The 21,885-nt window shown below is 42.8% G+C and overlaps 1 protein-coding gene across 1 annotated transcript in view; it reads right to left on the bottom strand.

The window, feature by feature from the left end:
* Positions 1-11,927: 11,927 nt before the first annotated feature.
* Positions 11,928-21,885, bottom strand: part of LOC125452939 (syndecan-1-like) — a 57,941-nt gene continuing 47,983 nt past the window's right edge. The window contains exons 4-5 of the mRNA XM_048531938.2: positions 19,799-20,009; positions 11,928-14,857 (exon numbers count right to left, since the gene is read on the bottom strand). Of these exons, the coding sequence (XP_048387895.1) occupies positions 14,688-14,857; positions 19,799-20,009 (381 nt within the window). The 3' untranslated portion in view covers positions 11,928-14,687. The remainder of the gene's footprint in view (positions 14,858-19,798; positions 20,010-21,885) is intronic.

Raw genomic sequence — 21,885 nt, 5'->3', positions numbered from 1 at the left:
ATACGCATCAAGCCATTCTCCCCAGACTAAAGGTGAAGACAAACATTACACAATATTGCTGCATAAGCACAAAGCCTCTTTACAGTGCACTACTGTAATGCATTATCTGCCTGCAGTTACTGAAATAGATAAATATGCAACAAGTTCTTGGGAAAAGTAATTGTGATTTCACAAGTTGTATGAGGCAAACAGGCAAAATGAGACATAGCTTGCATTAAAGTTCTGCTTTTGTACAATTGTACATAACAGGGCGGAGTTTCATCAGAATCGAGCAAGTGCTCCAGTTGTGTGGAGAACAGCATGCAAATATCATGTCCAGAGGATACTTCAGGGCCTCAGCAGGCAGTCCAAGCCATGGAACTCATCTTCAGGAGATCAATCATCTGCTCCACCATGATCCTGGGGGATCAGTGGGATATATTGTATATACACTCTGCCTCATCAGGGGGTATAGAATCATCAGCTACGTTCATCTGTTTAAAAAGGGCGTAAGGCGCAAGATGGAAAATTACAGGCCGATTAGCTTAACCTCAGTCGTGGGCAAGATTTTGGAGTCCTTTGTAAAGGATGAGATTTCTGAATATTTGGAAGTGTATGGTAAAATAGAGCAAAGCAAACATGGCTTCATCAAGGGCAGGTCATCCCTGACAAATCTGCTAGAATTCTTTTAGGATGTAACGAGCAGGGTAGACCAAGGAGAGCCAATGGATGTCATCTACCTGGACTTCAGGAAGGCCTTTGATAAGGTGCCACACAGGAGGCTGCTGTGTAAGATAATGGCCCACAGTGTTAGAGGTGAGGTGCTAGCATGGATAGAAGATTGGCTGTCTGGCAAAAAGCAGAGTGCGAGGATAAAGGGGTCTTTCTCAGGAAAGCAGCCAGTGACAAGTGGTGTTCCACAAGTGTTGGTGCTAGGACCACAACTCTTCACTTTGTGTATTAATGATCTAAATGAAGGAACTAGGGGCATTCTGGTTAAGTTTACAGGTGATACAAAGATAGGTGGAGGGACAGATAGTATTGAGGAGGCAGGGAGGTTGCAGAAGGATTTGGACAGGTTTGGAGAGTGAGCAAAGTAGTGGCAAATGGATGACAGCCCAGGAAAGTGTGAGGTCATGTACTTTGGTAAGAAAAATAGAAGCATGGAGTAATTTCTAAATGGAGAGAAAGTTCAGAAGTCTGAAGTTCAAAGAGTCTTGGGAGTTTTAGACTAGGATTCTCTCAAGGTAAACTTGCAGGTTGAGTCAGTAGTCAGGAAGGCAAATGCAATGTTGGCATTTATTTTGAGGGGACTTGAATATAAAAGCAGGGATGTACTACTGAAGTTTTATGAGGCACTGGTCAGGCCACATTTGGAGTATTATGTGCAGTTTTGGGCCCCGTATCTCAGGGAGGATGTACTGGCCCTGGAGCAGGTTCAGATGAGGTTCACAAGAATGGCCCCAGGAATGGAAAGCTTAACATATGAGGAACGTTTGAGGAATCTGGGACCATACTCATTGGTGTTTAGAAGGATGAGGGGGTTCTAATTGAAACTTTCAAAATATTGAATGACGTGGACAAAGTGTATGTTGAGAAGATGCTTCCTTTGGTAGAAGAGCCTAGGGCCCGAGGGCACAAACTTAGAGTAAAGGGAAGACATTTTAGAACGGAGGTAAGGAGAAATTTCTTCAGCCAGAGAGTGGTGAATCTATGGGATTCACTGCCACAGAAAGCTGTGGAGGCCAGGTCATTGAGTATGTTTGAGTCTGTGGTAGATAAGTTCTTAATTATCAAGAGGATTAAGGATTACAGGGAGAAAGCAGAAGAATGGGGTTGAGGAACTTATTAGCCACGATTGAATGGTGGAGCAGACTCGATGGGCCGAATGGCGTAATTTCTGCTCCTATGTCTCATGGTCTTACGGTCTTATAGGATGTTTCCCAAATGCATCAGATGCAGCAGGATCACAGGAGATCTCAAGAATATGCAAGTCCTGTTAGATCCCAGACAAAAATCTTTGAGGAGTGATCACTTGCACATTGATGTAATGGAGCCCATTTCTACAGACACCCTCCACTGTGCTGTGATATGACCCTCTCAATGGAATATGAATGCAGTGGATGGTTCCCTGAATGTGGGGAAAGCTAGCTATGTTGCCAAAATCCGACCACCCAGGCTGTAGCACTGACCCAGTCACAACAAAACAACAGGAAGTGGTGTCATCTAGCACAAATTGCATCCGTTACAGACTAGATGCATTTATTGAGGGGCAATTGAGAGATTTCAGTAGCCAATGGGGAAAGAAAAACCCCAAATTAGACAGCCAGCAGAGGTGGTAGACACAGACACGTTAGCGTCTTTTAAGATATATTTGGACAGGTACATGGATGGGCAGGGAGCAAATGGACACAGACTCTTAGAAAATAGATCACAGGTTAGAGAGAGGATCTGGATCGGCGCAGCCTTGGAGGGCCGAAGGGCCTGTTCCTGTGCTGTAATTTTCTTTGTTCTTTGTTCTTTGAGCCACAAGATGGGATGAGACGAAGTACTGGTGCGTTTTGTGACCTGGTCCAGGTCAGTGTAGTGGTTGCCCTGATAGACACTGGGATAGAATGGCTACCCATTCCTTCGGGACAGAAGTCCCACTCTAGCAGTTGGTACAGTCAGCTCCGCTGTCCTGTGTCATCCTCAGCTGCACTAATACAAAGGAAATGACATCAAGGATGAAAGATTCATCATGGCCTGTACATCCTGTAGGGCACTCTCAGCTGCAAACTCTTCATGTTTGGGTTGCGTTAGGGAACTGGAGCTGGAGCTCGATGAACTTCGTATCACTCGGGAGGCGGGGGGGTTATTGAGAGGAGATACAGGGAGGTAGTCACTCCTTAAGTACAGGAAAAAGGCAGATGGGTTACGGTCAGGGGACAGAAAGGGAACCGGCAGGCAGTCCAGGGATCCCCTGTGGCCATTCCCCTCAACAATAAGTACACCATTTTGGATTCTGTTGGGGGGGACGACTTACCAGGGGAAAGCAGTGGGGCACAGGTCTCTGGCACAGAATCTGTCCCTGCTGCTCAGAAGGGAAGGGGGAAGAGGAGCAGAGCATTAGTTATTGGGGACTCCATAGTTAGGGTGACAGATAGGAGGTTCTGTGGGGATGAGAGAGACTCACGGTTGGTGTGTTGCCTCCCAGGTGCCAGGATGCGCGATGTCTCTGATTGTGTTTTTGGGATCCTTAAGGGGGAGGGGGAGCAGCCCCAAGTCGTGGTCCACATTGGCACCAACGACATAGGTAGATAGGAAGAGAGATGGGGATTTAAGGCAGAAATTCAGGGAGCTAGGATGGAAGCTGAGAGCTAGGCCGAACAGAGTTGTTGTCTCTGGTTTGTTGCCCGTGCCACGTGCGAGTGAGGCGAGGAACAGGGAGAGAGAGGAGTTGAACACGTGGCTACAGGGATGGTGCAGAAGGGAGGGTTTTGGATTCTTGGATAATTGGGGCTCTTTCTGGGGTAGTTGGGGCCTCTACAAGCAGGATGGTCTTCACCTGAACCGGAGGCGTACTGATATCCTTGGGGGGGAAATTTGCTAAGGCTATTCGGGTGGGTTTAAACTAATTCAGCAGGGGGATGGGCAACAAAATTGTAGTTTGACTATAGAAAAGGTTGAGAGTAGAGTGGTCCGTAATAAAGTTTCAGGGAAGCAAGATGGCACCGGCAAGCAAGAAGTTGGATTGAAGTGTGTCTACTTCAATGCCAGGAACGTCCAGAATAAGGTGGGTGAACTTGCAGCATGGGTTAGTACCTGGGACTTCGATGTTGTGGCCATTTTGGAGACATGGATAGAGCAGGGACAGGAATGGTTGTTGCAGGTTCCGGGATTTAGATGTTTCAGTAAGAACAGAGAAGATGGTAAAAGGGGCAGAGGTGTGGCATTGTTGGTCAAGGACAGTATTACAGTTGCAGAAAGGATGTTTGGGGACTCGTCAACTGAGGTAGTATGGGCTGAGGTTAGAAACAGGAAAGGAGAGGTCACCCTGTTGGGAGTTTTCTATAGGCCTCCAAATAGTTCCAGAGATGTAGAGGAAAGGATAGCAAAGATGATTCTCAATAGGAGTGAGAGAGACAGGGTAGTTGTCATGGGGGACTTCAACTTTCCAAATATTGACTGGGAACACTATAGTTCAAGTACAATAGATGGGTCAGTTTTTGTCCAGTGTGTACGGGAGGGCTTCCTGACACAGTGTGTAGATAGACCAACAAGGGGCAAAGCCACATTAGATTTGGTACTGGGTAATGAGTCTGGCCAGGTGTTAGATTTGGAAGTAGGTGAGCACTTTGGTGATAGCGATCACAATTCTGTTATGTTTACTTTAGTGATGGAAAGGGATAGGTGTATACCACTGGGCAAGAGTTATAGCTGGGAGAAAGGCAATTACGATGAGATTAGGCAAGATTTAGGGAGCATAGGATGGGGAAGGAAACTGCAGGGGATGGGCACATTAGAAATGTGGAGCTTATTCAAGGAAAAGCTCCTCTGTGTTCTAGATAAATATGTACCTCTCAGGCAGGGAGGAAGCTGTAGAACGCGGGAGCCATGGTTTACGAAGGAGGTGGAATCTCTGGTCAAGAGGAAGAAGAAGGCTTATGTTAGGATGAGATGTGAAGGCTCAGTTAGGGCACTTGAGGGCTCTGAGGTAGCCAGGAAAGACCTAAAGAGAGAGCTCAGAAGAGCCGGGAGGAGACATGAGAAGTTGTAGGTGGATAGGATTGGGGTAAACCCTAATGCTTTCTATAGGTATTTAAGGAATAAAAGAATGACGAAAGTAAGATTAGGCCCAATCAAGGATAGTAGTGGTAAGTTGTGTGTGGAGTCAGATGAGATAGGGGAAGCGCTAAATGAATATTTTTCAACAGTATTCACTCTAGAAAACGACAATGTTTTCGAGGAGAATACTGAGATACAGGCTACTAGACTACGTGGGATTGAGGTTCACAAGGAAGAGGTATTAGAAATCCTTCAGAAGGTGAAGATAGATAAGTCCCCTGGGCCGGATGGGATTTATCCTCGGGTCCTCTGGGAAGCCAGGGAGGAGATTGCCGAGCCTTTGGCATTGATCTTTAACTCGTCATTGTCTACAGGAATAGTGCCAGATGACTGGAGGATAGCAAATGTGGTTCCCCTGTTCAAGAAGGGGAGTAGAGACAACCCTGGTAATTATAGACCAGTGAGCCTTACCTCAGTTGTTGGTAAAGTGTTGGAAAAGATTATAAGAGATAGGATTTATAATCATATAGAAAAGAACAAATTGATCAGGGATAGTCAGCACGGTTTTGTGAAGGGTAGGTCGTGCCTCACAGACCTGATTGAGTTCTTTGAGAAGGTGACCAAACAGGTAGATGAGAGTAAACCGGTTGGTGTGGTGTATATGGATTTCAGCAAGGCGTTCGATAAGGTTCCCCACAATAGGCTATTGTACAAAATGCAGAGGAATGGGATTGTGGGAGATATAGCAGTTTGGATCGGAAATTGGCTTGCTGAAAGAAGACAGAGGGTGGTAGTTGATGGGAAATGTTCATCCTGGAGACCAGTTACTAGTGGTGTACCGCAAGGGTCGGTGTTGGGTCCACTGCTGTCTGTCATTTTTATAAATGACCTGGGTGAGGGCGTAGAAGGATGGGTTAGTAAATTTGCAGGCGATACTAAGTCGGTGGAGTTGTGGACATGACGGAGGATGCTGTAGGTTGCAGAGAGACATAGATAAGCTGCAGAGCTGGGCTGAGAGGTGGCAAATGGAGTTTAATGCAGACAAGTGTGATGTGATGCACTTTGGTAGGAGTAACCGGAAGGCAAAGTACAGGGCTAATGATAAGATTCTTAGCAGTGTAGATGAGCAGAGAGATCTTGGTGTCCATGTACACAGATCCTTGAAAGTTGCCATCCAGGTTGACAGGGCTGTTAAGAAGACATGCAGTGTTTTAGCTTTTATGAATAGAGGGATCGAGTTCTGGAACCAAGAGGTTATGGTGAAGCTGTACAAAACTCTGGTGCGGCCGCACTTGGAGTATTGTGTACAGTTCTGGTCACCGCATTACAAGAAGGATGTGGAAGCTTTGGAAAGGGTGCAGAGGAGATTTACTAGGATGTTGCCTGGTCTGGAGGGAAGGTCTTACGAGGAAAGGCTGAGGGACTTGAGGCTGTTTTCATTAGAGAGAAGAAGGTTGAGAGGTGATTTAATTGAAACATATAAAATAATCAGAGGGTTAGATAGGGTGGATAGGGAGAGCCTTTTTCCTAAGATGGTGACAGCGAGCACGAGGGGGAATAACTTTAAATTGAGGGGTGAAAGATATAGGACAGATGTCAGAGGTAGTTTCTTTACTCAGAGAATAGTAAGGGAATGGAACCCTTTGCCTGCAACGGTAGTAGATTCGCCAACTTTAGGTACATTTAAGTCGTCATTGGATAAGCATATAGACGTACATGGAATAGTGTAGGTTAGATGGGCTTGAGATCGGTATGACAGGTCGGCACAACATTGAGGGCCGAAGGGCCTGTACTGTGCTGTAATGTTCTATGTTCTATGTTCTATGTTCTATGTTCTATGTTCTATGTGGTGGAGGGCATTTGGCTTCCACGACAGGTTAGTACTTGTCCAGAACTGGTTAAAATGTTGGTTTTTCTTCCATCTCCCTGCACCTTTGTGACATCGCAGCAACTGTAACAATAACCTCTGTTGTGGGTGGATCCATCACTCACATTCACAATGAACTCATGGGGAAAGCATTAGCAATGAGAACAAATCAGACTGTAGAAATAGGAGTGGGCCATTCAGCCCCTTCAGCCTGTTCTACCCTTCAATGAGATCATGGCTGATCTATGGCCTAACTCCATCTGCCTGTCTTTGGCCCAAATCCCTCAATACCCTTGATGAACATAGTTTCACTATTTTAGATCTAAAATTAAAAACCTATCCAGCATCCACTGCCATTTGAAGAAGTAAACTCCAAACATCAGCTTTGTCTGTAGAAGTACTTCCTAATACTAATTCTCAGACCATGCCCCCAAGTTCTGGAATTCCCCACCAGTGGAAATATTTATCTTTGCTTGTCTTTTCCTGTTAATATCTTGAAGATTTCAAACATATCAACCATTAACCTTCAAAATCCTTGAGAAAATCAACCTAATTGGTGTAATCTCTTTTATGCCAGTTGAGCATATCCCTCCCTAGACTGAGAGATGGAGCATTTGGCAAAGGAGGTCCAAGTGTTGACTCATTTTGTCATTTTTACATTGGACTTCAACAAGCGCACTACCAGTCATGTGACAAATAGATAACAGTGCTATGAACTGTTCTCCCCCAGCCCCACATCACCCATATAAGACATCTTTGTGACCTGTTTTGTGCTTACATTTCAGGCAGAGAGGGAACCAGTTTCATCCCATGGTGCACCTGAGGTGGTTTTGCGTTAGCACTGCGCATTGTGGCCTGGTGGTGCCTCTTTTAATGTCCCTTGTGACTCCTCCCGTTTCATGGAAGATGTCTAACTGCAAGAACCAATGGCACACAGTGACATGGCCTGTGTCCGGTATTTGCACACTGTATGTATTTAATGATGGTAATGATCTCAAATGGTGTGAACGTGCAATCTACACATGCATGATGGATGCAATAGCCCCTTGAAGAACCTCCCATCACACATTGTTGGATTGTGCCTGTCTGGCATCAAACTGACCCTGCTGACCCTGCCCCACTCCAGTAGTAGCTCCAACTATTTTCCATTTGCAGATGACTTTTAGCTATTGACAGGCCATTGAGAGAAATGGAAGACACAGTGAGTACCAGGCAAGTACTGAAAACGACAAATGCTGGAGATCACAGCAGGTCAGGCAACGTTCAGGGAGAGAGAGCAAGTGAATGTTTTGAGTCTAGATGGCTCTTAGTCAGAGCGACGAGGCTAGGTCTGATTGTCATGTGCTCACCTCTATGCGCACACTCTCAGTGCCATACTTTCGGAAAGATGTCATTGATGTCATGGTAGACGGCACCAGGCTTGTGGTTGGTGGGATAGAAGTATTTTGGGGGACCTGGTGGTGAAAGGAGAGGTCCCATAATAGTTGCAGACTTGGTGCTTTATGCTGTGATCAGAGGTCCCGTGGGGTGGATGTCTTTTTGTGTGCATTTCTCAGCCAGGCTCCCAGAACAAGCAGTCAGCTGCATAGCCACACAATTCCAAGATCCACCGAGTCCGCGCCATAATGAAGCTGCCTGGATTCCTAAACCTCGTGAAATGCAGTCAATCAGAGTGAGAGAACCTGTTTCACAATGAGGCCTACTTCTCAGTTAAAACTGGAAAAGGGTGCAGTGGAGGAGGCCTGTGAAATAGAGTGCTCAGATTTTACCAGTCTAGTGAAACATGCACTCACCCATTAAATGTAGAAGTAAACTTTATCGGTTTCTCAATTATATTCGGGCTGAGGCAGCATGGCCTCATCAAGGGAAGGTCATGCCTGACAAATATGTTAGAATTCTTTGAGAAAGTAATCAGTAAATTCGACAAAAGAGAGCTAGTATACGTGATCTATTCAGATTTCCTGAGACCCATTGGCAAGGTGCTGCACAGAGGCTGCTAAATAAGATAAGAGCCCATGGTGTTAGTGGCAAGGTACAGGCACAGATCGAGGATTAGCCTACTGGTAGGAGGCAGACAGTAGGGATAAAGGGGTCTTTTTCAGGCTGACAGCCGCTGACCAGTGGAGGTTTGAACGTGTCCACGATGGGAGCATAACTGTTCACGTCACACATTAACAATCTGGATGAAGGAACTGATGGCATTGTTGCTAGGTTGGCATTGTTGCTTCTTCTAAAGCCCTGCTTTATCTCAGATTGCAGGAAACAAGTTGTACAGGCGTATACTTCATGTGAAATTGTTCTGTATTTGGTTAGGCTTCTTGCTGTGTCGTACCCGTATGCATTTAACCAGCAAAATAAATCTGGCTAAGTAGTATAAACTTATATGTTTTAGTTTGATAGCTTATTATCCACCATTTTTGGGGGCTTACAGCTCAAAAGATAGGTCAAGGGGCAGGTAGTGTTGAGGAAGCAGGGAGACACCAGAAGCTCTTGGACAGGCTAGCAGAGTGGGCAAAAGAGTGGAAGATATAATACAATGTAGGGGAAAGTGTGAGGTTTTCTTCAGGATTTTCTTAAGGTTAACATGTAGATCCAGTTGGCAGTAAGGAAGGCAAATGCAATATTAGCATTCATTTCAGGAGGGCTAGAATGCAAGAGTAGAAATGTACTGTAGATGCTGTATAAGACTCTAGTCAGACTGCATTTGGAATGTTGTGAGCAGTTTTAGGCCCTGAATCTAAGAAAAGATGTGTCGGTGTTGGAGGGAGTCCATAGGACATTTACAAGAATGATCACAAGAATGTATGGTTTATCATATGAATAGCAGTTAAAGACTCTGGGTCTGTACTTGACGGAGTTTTGAAAGATGAGGAGTGATCGGATTGAAACTGACCTAATACTGAAATGGAACAGACATGAAGAAGATGGTCTGGATGGAGCGGATATGAAGAAGATGTTTGCATAAGTAGGAAAGACTGGGACCTGACAGCACAGTCTCAGAGTGAAGGAATGACCCTTTATCACTGAGACAGGAAGGAATTTATTCAGCCAGAGAACAAAACACTCCAACTATCCATTCTATTCATGCCTCTCATAAGTTAGAAAACTTCTGTCAGTTCACTTTCATGCTTCAACTTTCAAGTGAAAACAAACTGAGTTTGTCCAATCTTTCCTCATAGCTAATACCTTCCAAACCAGGCAACATCCTGGTAAACTATTTCTGTACCCTCTCAAAAGCATCTATTTCCTCCTTGAGCAGTAAGCAGAACTGGACACAATATTCCAAATGTGGCCAAATTAAAGTTTTAGACGGCTGCAACAAGACTTGCCAATGTTTAAACTCTATGCCCCAAACAATGAAGACAAACATGCCGTATGCTTTCTTGACCCTCTTATTCACTGGTGTCACTACTTTCAGGAAACTGAGGACCTGTGTACCTAGTTTCCTCTGTATGTTGATGCTACTAAGTTTACTGTACACTTCCCTCCGGCATTAGATCTTCCAAAATACGTCACCTTGCATTTGTCTGGGTTAAACTCCATCTGCCATTTCTCTGCCCAGGTTTCCAATTTACCTATATTCGTCTGTATTCTCTGACAATCCGCCTCACGATCTACAGCTCCCCCAACCTTTGTCGCATCCATAAACATACTAATCATTCTCCTCCAAATCTTTTACAAACATCACAGCGACAGGGGTCCCAGCACTGATTCCTGCAGAACACCACCGGTCATAGATCACCAGTCAGAAAAACATCCTTCCATCCACTGATACTTTTTGTCTTCTATAACTAAGCCAGTTCTGTATCCATCTTATCACCTCACTGAGAATCCCAGATGATTTCACCTTCCATATTAACCTGCCATGAAGGGCCTTGTCAAAGGCCTTACTAAAGTCGATTTTGCAACATCAACCGCCCTGCCCTCATCAATCAACCAATCATGGAACAGATCCCTTTGCACACACAAAAGCAAGCCTTAACTGCCTGGACTAAATAGGTCACAACTCCAATTCTTCAACTGACACAATGGTCCACCTATCTCAATGTAAAACCAAACAACTTTGGTCGGAATGTTTTCTTCTATTTTCTCTACATCTACAAAAGTGGAGATTTTCACAATAACTAATACAAATAGGGAGTTTGACTGTGTGCGTGTGTGCGTGCGCGTGTGCACATTTGCTTCAATAAAATGAACAGTTTCAAACAGAATTGCTGAGAGTTCAAGACAGGATCCCATCTTAGATGAGATTTTATTTGGTAATCAATACATTCAGATATTCAGCTACATGCGACCTGACCTAGTTATCACATTGTGTTGTTAGCATACGTTTGAAAGTTGAACTTTTTGTGCTTCAATTGCTTTGTTGGGAACCTAGAGCCAATAATTACTTAAGAATTGCAATGACTTGTCTGAAGTGCTCATATGGGTTGTCAAAAAAAATCTCCGAAATCACACAACGCCTGTTTTTAGTCCCACAGGTTTATTTGGAATGACACACGCTTTCGGAATGCAGGCCCTTTGTCAGGTAAGGGGCTGTGTTCCGAAAGCTTGTGATTCCAAATAAACCTGTTGGACTACAACCTGGTGTCGTGTGGTTTCTGACCTTGTCCACCCCAGTCCGACACCGGCACCTCCACATCAGGAAAATAAAATCATTTCAATGTCTCAATGTGAGCCAGGAGTAAAACACGTGGAACTTGTGTCATGGATGTTAAGACTTCGTCTTACAATCTCTGAAGCTTGATTAAGAGATGGGCAATGACAGGAAAAACGGTTCACAATGTATATCACGTGTTTGATGACTGTGATTTTGCTCTGAGCGTTTTATTGGTTTGTATTTCTGCACATACTGCATCTTAATGTGAAAGTCTCCAAGAAAGTATGGGTCTGATTGCTTCTTCTAAAGCCCTGCTTTATCTCAGATTGCAGGAAACAAGTTTTACAGGCATATACTTCATGTGAAATTGTTCTGTATTTGGTTAGGCATCTTGCTGTGTCTTACCTCTATGCATTTAACCAGTATAATAAATCTGGCTAAGTAGTATAAACTTACACATTTTAGTTTGATAGCTTATTTTTCACCTTTTTTGGGGGCTTACAGCTCAAAACCCTGCAATCTATGTACTTAACCCTAAATGAGCTTTCAAATATCTTAATTTTAGGGTTTCTGTCAAATGGACTCCATTGCCTTCACAAATTATAGACAATGAATTGTGTCTGTGTTTTTTTATTGTTTGATACGTACTGAAATAACACAGTTAATAAATAGAAAGCATGAACAATAGGTCAGAACAAATTTCAACAGTCATGATAAGAGTCACAAAGTCACAAACACCATTTAACCAAATCTTTTGACATCTAGCCATTTTGCTAGTCATAAATGGTCCTAAACAAAGATTAATGACAAGTTCTATCATACAAAAATAATTATATTTGGTTTATTCTTTGTTAACTTTCAAAAATGCAGATCTTCAACTGCTGAGACATGAAATTGTGATTACAGTTCAACTTTACAGAATTCTTTTTACCCAACTCTTGAAAATGGCAGTGATTCAAAAACAATGAGAGGCAGATACAGTTGTCTCCTTTATACACCCATTTGTTCATAAATTTATAACAGCTGTAAGTTGTTAAATTGTCAGAAATATAAATCAGAAATGCAGAAGTTAGGAACTGTGCAGCAGCTGATAAAGAACCATATCATTGACTGCTGGATCTAATCTCAGCTCAGTTTTTCACACAACGCATTTCTACAAAAGTTGCGAGACATTTCATTTGAACTTCAGCTGGTGACTCTATTTCATATGTCGACCTTATAGTGTCTCAACCTAAACATTTTGGATAGATTAGATGGAGAACTTGTGGTATGCATGCAGTGAGAAAACAGAAGTATGCCTGAAAAATTTCAATTTCAATCATTTAAATTAGATGATCAACACAACTGAAGATCAAGAAGAACAAAAATACTCATCTGTGCAAAAAGAAAATTGGGGTGGAGGAACACTGAACTGTACTGAGGGCAGGTTGGTTCAGATGGTGGGACCTCCTGTCAATCACCTGAAATGTGGTGGAACTTGTATCCCCAGTGATACTGGCTGCCCCAAAGCAGCATGGTAACTGGCTAAAGGTGAGACGTCACATCAACCTGGGGAGCATGTCCTATCCCAAGAAGGCTGACAGCCCAATCCAATTGCCCAAACAATCCCAACAGTGCCAGCTCCAGATAATGGCCATTTTTGGAACTACAGGCAGTCCCTGAGGAAGAGGAGCTAATGGATGAGACTTCAAGTACATCCACGTTATCGGCAGGGTTTGACTGGCAGAACCCAGTTAAGGTGGGGGAGGGAGGTGACAGTGAGAGGGTGGGGTGAGGATTTCAAGACGTTTGGGATTGATTTAGGGCAATGATCTTCAGGGTTGTGCATCCAATTGATACTGGGGACCCGAAAGGAGTTGCCCCGGTCTTACCCTGCAATAACTGCCAGGCTATCCACTTGGCATGGACCTCCTCTGCTGCAGGTGGTATAGCAGCAAGGATGAGGTGAGCCACTTACTGGCCATTCATCAGGTCCAAGTGCAGGAGAGTTGCTTCTCAACTTCATTGCCACCTGAAAACTAGGAGCCAGGTCAGGGCAGCCAAGTAGAGAGCAGCAAAATCACATTTTATATTTGTTTCGGCCTCCAACCCCCAGTGTGGGACCATAGATATCCCACCCCCCCAGTTAGTTTTAAATAAACTCAGAGGGCCAGCTCTTTGAAAGAATAGGCCAGATACTCCAATGACTGGCTGCAGTATCAACTGCAGGAATTAGGTGAAAGTTCCAGGACCGACAATATAATTAACTCACAAAACAGCATTCAACTAGTACTGCCCTCCCACTTTGATCAATTAAACTACAGTAAAATAATCGTTACCTGGCACCCCTGGGGAATGGTTGGTGCCATTTAATAGAAAATGTTGGCTAACGGGGAGTCACGTTAATTCAGGCAGAGGGCAAGGTGCTAAGTTGTCAATGAAGGATTGAGGGAAGGGTGGGGAAGAAGGGTGGCTGTTGGCAGTGGGGGTTGGGGGCTTGGTGGCTAGTGGCACAGCAGTGCCTCACAGTGGTAATACCTGAACTGACAGCATGACATTCAGACCAGCTATTACAAAGAAATCAGTCTAACCATCAGTTACTCCATATGGTCAATAACCAAAACTAACTCCAAAAAATTCATAATTTTAATGTAAAGACTAAGAACAATTTCTTTAGGTTTATAATTACTGTAGTTGTAATATTACTAGTCGTTCCTTAAGAATGCATTACCTGAACATTGATTGACTTTTTAAAACATGAAGCTGTCAGAAATTATGGAGAATGGAATGGTGGAGGGCCAGATAATGCAAAGTTTACTGTATTTAGAATGGACAACATTTCACTAATTAGTCCTTCAATTCAAATTAAGCTGAAGGAATGCTTGAACTTAATTAATCTATTTAAAAAGTTAAATGCATCTTTTTTCAATAAACTACAACACACAACTAAGAACAATGCGTGACCAAGATCATTGGAAATCTCTACTGTAAACCTATCTTATTAGGGACTTATGGTTAACTTCTGTACATCTTGAAATCACAATAGTACAATGATCTTTTATCATCTTTTATCCCACCCATTTGGTTGATACTTTTACTACAATAGCGAAATTTACAAATTTAGGCAGTTTGTGGCTTTACAATATGGTTTTGTGCATTCCCAGTTGGGTTTCTTTTTCTAGTTTTTTTTAAGAAAAGCCAGGCTATTTTACACCACTGTTCCAGAAGTCAGTTATACTCTACAACTTAAAAATTGCAGTGAAAATTTAACCAAGTCTCCTCACCCATGAAGCCAAATGGCAAGACATCTCATTGCAAGACAAACATGCTCTCTCTGTCGATATCAGAACTGTCAAAAATACAATCATCATGGCATGGCAATAGGGGTCAGACTGGCATTTCTTTTTTCAGATTCACTTTCTAACCCAGGCAAGAGAAAAAAAAAGTGTTCATTTTGCATAAAAGATTGATAGATGACTTTTTTGAAAAAAGCATTTATGCATAGAACTCCTCTTGCTTTTGTGGTTTCTGGTAGCCTCCATTAGGTAGCTGCTTGGATTCATCCAGTGTATAACTTCCTTCATCTTTTTTCTTCATTCGATACACGAGCACTGCCACGAGTAGGACAGCAAGTACAAGTCCCACAAATCCTGAAGCAACCGTTGCTAGAATATAGAACAAAACAAAATCAGATGTTAAAAAAAATATTCACACCTGAGAGGCTTCTATCGGGAAGAAAGTAGTTTGCAAGTTCCACAGCCCCTCCAAACTAATAAAGACACAATCAGTTCCCCGCAAAGGAAACACTACGAGATCATGTTTCAACCACAATATACATATTTCACTACATACAAAATATCCAACAGATCTACTACTAGACAATCACAATCCCCAAAGTTTCTTGTTCCACTGGGCCTTGGAATCTATTTCATCAGGAAGAAACCAGGCAGACAGAAAACCAATTCGCACACAAACAATTTAGTGTGGGAATTGGGATTAAGGGCTTGAAAGCTTCTGCCAACAGGGCTGTTCATTTTAGTGCAAATGGAGAGTCCATCTGAAATAACAAATAAAAAGGGACTGTATGCCAAATTATTTCCTTCCCTTCAAATGTTTCCATGTGTTTTAGCACCTTGATTTTATTTAAAAGCTGCACAAAGCGAGAAGGAGGTACTGATCCCCCATGGTGAAAAGAAGAGAATCTTCAGTCTGACTTAGGAAGCCTGGACAGAGATAACAGCAGAGGTCAACAGTCTTGGGATTCATAACATGCATAGGTGCCATGTTACAAAAAGGTGAATTACCTCCTCTGCATAGCTATAACCAGCTATAACTATTTTAGTGAGCAAAATTAGGGCACATGGTGTTGGAGGCAAAATACTGAGTTGGATTGAGAATTGGCTGGCTGACAGGAAGCAAAGAGTAGTGATAAACGGGTCTCTTTCAGAATGGCAGGCAGTGACCAGTGGGGTACCACAAGGTTTGGTGTTGGGACCGCAGCTGTTTACAATATACATTAATGATATAGACGAAAGCATTAAAAGTAATATTAGCAAATTTGATGACACTAAACTGGGTGGCAGGGTGAAATGTGAGGAGGATGTTATGAGAATACAGAGTGTCTTGGACAGGCTAGGTGAGTGGACGGATGCATGGCAGGTGCAGTTTAATGTGGATAAATGTGCGGTTATACACTTTGGTGGCAAGAACAGGAAGGCAGATTGCTATCTCAACGGAGTCAAGTTAGGTAAAGGGGAAGCACAACGAGATCTAGGTGTTCTTGTACATCAGTCAATGAAAGCAAGCATGCAGGTACAGCAGGTAGTGAAGAAAGCCAGTGGCATGCTGGCCTTCATCACAAGAGGAATTGAGTATAGGAGCAAAGAGGTCCTTCTGCAGCTGTACAGGGCCCTGGTGAGACCGCACCTGGAGTATTGTGTGCAGTTTTGGTCCCCAAATTTGAGGAAGGACATTCTTGCTATTGAGGGAGTGCAGCGTAGGTTCACGAGGTCAATTCCTGGAATGGCGGGACTATCATATGTTGAAAGATTGGAGCGACTGGGCTTGTATACTCTTGAGTTTAGGAGGATGAGAGGGGATCTGATTGAGGTGTATAAGATTATTAAGGGATTGGACACTCTGGAGGCAGGGAGCATGTTCCCGCTGATGGGTGAGTCCAGAACCAGAGGACACAGTTTAAAAATAAGGGCTAGGCCATTTAGAACAGAGTTGAGGAAAAACTTCTTCACCCAGAGAGTGATGGATAAATGGAATGCTCTGCCCCAGAAGGCAGTGAAGGCCAAGTCTCTGGATACTTTCAAGAAAGAGATGGATAGGGCTCTTAAAGATAGTGGAATCAAGGGTTATGGGGATAAGGCAGGAACAGGATACTGATTGTGGATGATCAGCCATGATCGCAATAAATGGTGGTGCTGGATCGAAGGGCCAAATGGCCTACTCCTGCACCTATTGTCTATTGTGTATTGACTATAACCAGTACAAATAAATGCTTAACACACACTGTGAATTGCATGCAAACAATGAGATGCACAGTGATCCGTGAGGTAGGAGTTTTGTCCGGCAATATTAGATGCTTCACAAGGATTGGCTGCATGTGAATGACAGGCGTCTGCCTCTTTTGGTGCCGGCCACCTCCAAGTCTCACAAAACTGGATGTAAGGATGAAATATTCAGTTGGTCATTGTGTGGAGATTCCCTTTCCCTTCTGCCCACAACACAAAGGTGGAAGGAGCGCTCCTGAACCCACAGCAGAGGAGTCTCTCAACTTGCCGGACAGCAAGGTGGTCAGGTTACAGAGGGTGGATGGTAAGATCAGAATGCAGTGCAAACAACAGGTGCCAGGCTTGATGTTCACCAGTGGTCTGAGAAATAGCACACATCAGGCGCGAATGGGAAGGGGTAAGATCTCATTGGTTATGTTCTCCCAAACAGGCTTCCATACTGGAGAGAAATTAGCTACTCCTCAACTGGGAAACATCTAGGGAGGAGGGTGACAATTTTTCAGAGGAATTAATGTCATGTAATCCACTGCACCATTCACCAGTGCAGACACATTCATGTCGGTGCATAAGTGTTCACAACTGGGTATTGGTCACAAGCTGGTGAGCACCACGTGTTTATAAAGAATGCTGGCTGGTCCAAGGGAATTTTAATTGTTACCTGGGTGAAACTGGTTGTACCCTGCACATATAGAAATCGTGTAATGGCTACAACGCCAAGAAATCCGGTGATCTCCAACTCTCTTAAACAACTCACTGGTGACCTCCTCAATGCAGCTACCAGAGATATCCTTCACAAAGCATTGACAAATGGAATATAATGTCGGAAAAAATGACGTTGTTCAGTTTGGAAGGGAGAACATGTTATTTAAATAGAGAGAAACTACAGAAAGCCACATCACAAAGGGCCTTGTAACTTATGCACAAAATACAGAAAGCCAGCACACAGATGCAGTATAAAAACAAGGTCAGAGGAAGGGTGACCGGTGCTAAAATGTTAACTCTGTTTTCTCCTCCACAAATGCTGCCAGGCCTGCTGAGCTTTTCCAGCAACTTTGTTTTTGTTCCTGATTTACAGCATCCACAGTTCTTTTGGTTATTACACAGATGCAGTAGGTAGCCGGGAAGGCTAATGGAATGTTGGCCCTTATTTCAAGGGGGTTGGAGTGTGTGAGTAGGGAAACCTTACCGTAACTGTACAAGGTTCTGGTGAGGCCACATCTGGAGTACTGCGAGCAGTTTGGTCACTTATTTAGGGAAGGATATCATTTCATTGGAGGAATTTCAGAAAAGGTTCCCTAGGATGATCACTCTTGTGAAGGAATTGTCTTATGAGTAAAGGCTAAACAGGTTGGGACTCTACTCATGGAAATTTAGAAGAATGACAGGTGATTCCATTGAAACATAGAAGATGGCTGAGAGGATGTTCCCCCTCATGAGAGAGTCTAGGACCAGAGGGCATAATATCAGAATAAAAGGGCAAGTTTAAGGCTGAGATGAGGAGGAATTTATTCTCTAAAAGAGTTGTGAGTGTTTGGAACTCCTGACCACAGAGAACTGTGGGGGCAGAGACCATGTGTATATTTAAGGCTGAGACAGATAGGTTCTTGATCAGGCGGGGAATCAGGGGCTAAGGGAATAGGCAGGAATGTGGACAGGAAACATTTCAGAACAGCCATGATGTTTGCTTGAAGGACCAAAAGCCCTACTGTGGAAGTTCCTATTTCTTACGGTCTTATGTGCCCGATAGATCCCTAGGAAAAGGTGGTGTGTGGAATTTTAACACAACGGTGGTGTTTGTGGCCACTGGCACTGTTTGCCTACTGATTCCTGAGGGTTGCAGATCACTTGAAGCTTTGAGTAGAGATAGGTGACTACTTCCATCACAGCATAGCCTTTGTAGACACTGGTGCTCAGATACCCGGGACTAGTTCATCCAAGTCTTGAAAGCTCTGGAAATGCAATGTGCCCTTCCTGGGACTCACTCCTGCTGCCACTTCCCTTAGCATCCTTTTCATTCACACATTCATGGAGGATAAATCATAATTTAATGACCACCCCTAATGTCTACTGCTTCTCCAGCATTGCTGCCTCCAGTAGCTAGCCCAATCTCCCTCTATGTCTCTCCTTCTCAACTTTGCTATCCAGGAGAACTGAATGAATCAATGAGTCCCAGGAATCATTTAATCAGCCCCTTTACTGCTTGCTGCCTTTGCAGGAGATGTTACCCAATGTGTCCCAGGCCTTCCTAATCCATCCTTCCTAATCCTTCCTGATTCTCTGAGAGATTACCAGCACCACTGGCTGCCCCCCAGTTCTTTTAAGGTGCCACTGATCATTTGAACTGTGCATCATTTCAGAGATGGTCTACCTTCCCCTTTTGGAAACATTTCAACCCCACTGGAAGACAGTTCCACAATAGCTGACTTCCCTCTTTGCATGGGAAGTCTCATCAGAATGCCAACACCTTTGAGGTATTGGGAATCTGACAGCGCACCAAACATTTAATTCTCAAGGAATCAGCAAATTCTGTCAAATGTATGCACCAATAAGACAACAATTGCTTATTTAAATGGTTATCTTCCTGTCACTCTCACCATCTCACTGCCTAACTGCCACCGACATAAGGCAGCCCATACTTCCTAGCTTCATCCTTCCGGAACAGTGCCTCCCACTTCACCCCCTGCTCCAGTGAATTCCACCCAGTGACACACTTTCAGTACTATCATTCCTTTGGAAGGGGGCTGCGTAATTTCGTTCCAACACTATGTTCATAAACTGTACTCTTTGGCGGAAATGTTTGCTAAATTAAGATTTGTTTTGTACAGAAATGCTAGACATTCAATTAGCACACTAAAAATATTGCTAAATTTGTGATTAAATAACAAAAACAGAAATTTGTCAGCACATGAAGAGAAAAGGTTGATGTTTGTCATGCAGAGTAATTGGCAGATTTGGTCTGATTGTTACATCTGAAAATGCAAAAACATCTTTTCTCTTTACATATGCTGATGTATTTGCAGCAGTTTCAGTACATGTGTATTGCATGACAAACCATAGTTATACAAAAAAAATTAATGTATGTACCTGCCAATAATTCCCTTCTTTCCAGGAAACTCCCAGATGCACTGGCTTCATGAGAATATCTCTCCTGCGGTGGCTCAACTGATGTTTTTGAATCTGGAACACGGTTTTGATTCAGAGAAGTTCTACTTTCTACTAAATCTGGGAAGTACAAATCACTCTCGATGTCTGTACTGTTCTTTTCCTTTTCGACAACTGTCTCGACCGCCACTTCCTAAAGAAATCCGTCAAAAATTTGAGGAATGATCAAAGTTTTATTAAATTCAAGTTATTGCAAATAGCACACATATACTTCAAAATAGAATATTTCACAAGGGTATTTTAGTATTTATAGTAGGTATTAACGTTTACTGAAAGTGAAAGCTATCTTTCTGATCTGAGCTGCAATTTTTGAATATAGATAGTGACATTTTCAGTGCATGAGTGTGAATTTCCAATACCTCTGCAACAATAAAGAAAGTATCTCTTCATGCCAAAATTGTAAAGCTAATGGCCTTGAGTTTCAGTATACTTGTTTTCATTTACGGCACAATTCAGTTGAGATCTATGTAACTGGTGCAAAATGCAGCATCTGTGTTCTTTTGAGTTAGTTCAACAAACATCACAATAGAAGCAAACACTTCCCATAAAACCAGCAGCTAGTGAGGACGAATACATCACCATTGGGAATTTCCAGTAACTGCCTGTTCATGCATGTTTGAGGAAATTTTTAAACTTAAACAGGATCTTTTGAGCACAAAGACACTAAATAATACATTTTAAAATGCTTCTTACTTTATTTACTCAGGAATCATGAGCTGTGTTCCAATCTAACTAGAAACCAAATTTAATAAGAATGGAAGTGCAGGTCTGGCAACATCAGTCAGGAGAGAAAACAGAACTAACATTTCGAGTCCGATCTGAATCTTTTTCGGGGAAAATAATGGAATTTATTCTGTTGACAAATGGAAGATGGAGCGAGTACAACAGATGGTGAGGATCAGCAACATAAAAACCCATAATTTTCCAGACCGCATGAGGAATGAAGAAGTCATTCCAGAGTAAAAACGTTAATTTGGTTTCTCTCTCCAAAGTTGTTGTCAGACTTGCTGAAATTCTCCATCACTTTTTATTTTATTTCAGATCTCCTGCATCTACAGTGCTTTGCTTTTTATTAGAAAATAACTTTATTTTAATACAAAAGCATTATTCGTTACTTTAAAATTACATGCTGGATTAAAACTATGATTAATCATTAATTTTTCAGTTGCATCAAACTTTGGCAAGGTATCATACTAAAATGTGTAAGCATTTTTTAAAAAATTACATTTCCAGTCTCTCACTGCACTTATTCACAGCAGATTTTGTATTTGTTTAATTGCAAATGATGGAGGGTTGATACTTTGGAGTAACTTTGCTAAAATGGGCCCAATTTGTGCGTGAATCATTGTCAACACCGAAAGCAGTAAAACTACCTTTCTTTTTAAAGTGTACATTCTTTTTTATTTTTTTCTTAGGGTGTGAGCATCATTGATAAAGTCAATATTTGTTGCCCATCCTAACTGCATTTGAATTGAGTGATTTCGGGTTGTTTCAGAGTAAGGGTAAAAATCAACCACATTGGTTACAAGTAAGGACAGCAGATTTCTTTCCTTAATGGACATTAGTATACTAGGTTTTGTTTTATCTGACAGTTGCCACAGTCATCATTTTTGAAACAATGTTTACATTCCCAATTTATCAATTAATTTATGTGGAGGGATTTGAAGCTGAGTTGACAAAGCATTATCCTGTGCCTAAGGATTTCCAATTCAACATTTTACCAGTGTGCCACACCTACCCCTGACACTCTGCAAATCTAATTGAACAAGATTACTTAGTGGGTACATATACATTGTGATATAGAGGTGTGCAGCCTGGAAGATGTAAGATATGATTTCAGCAGGGGGGCAGTAAGAGGCTTCAGTTGATTGGGGAAGTAAAAGCAGTGTTTGTGCTCCTAATCGACACATGCCAGAGAATATACCTGTGGGCAGAATCTAATCTAATCCTGATACCCTCAACCAACTGTTGAAAGGTGCTCACATCATATGATTAGCCAATACCCCAGA

This window comes from Stegostoma tigrinum, chromosome 4 (assembly GCF_030684315.1).
Source record: "Stegostoma tigrinum isolate sSteTig4 chromosome 4, sSteTig4.hap1, whole genome shotgun sequence".
NCBI classification, from domain to species: Eukaryota; Metazoa; Chordata; class Chondrichthyes; order Orectolobiformes; family Stegostomatidae; genus Stegostoma; species Stegostoma tigrinum.
The sequence above is the reverse complement of the archived record's forward strand: the minus strand, read 5'-3'. Positions and strand labels throughout refer to the sequence as shown.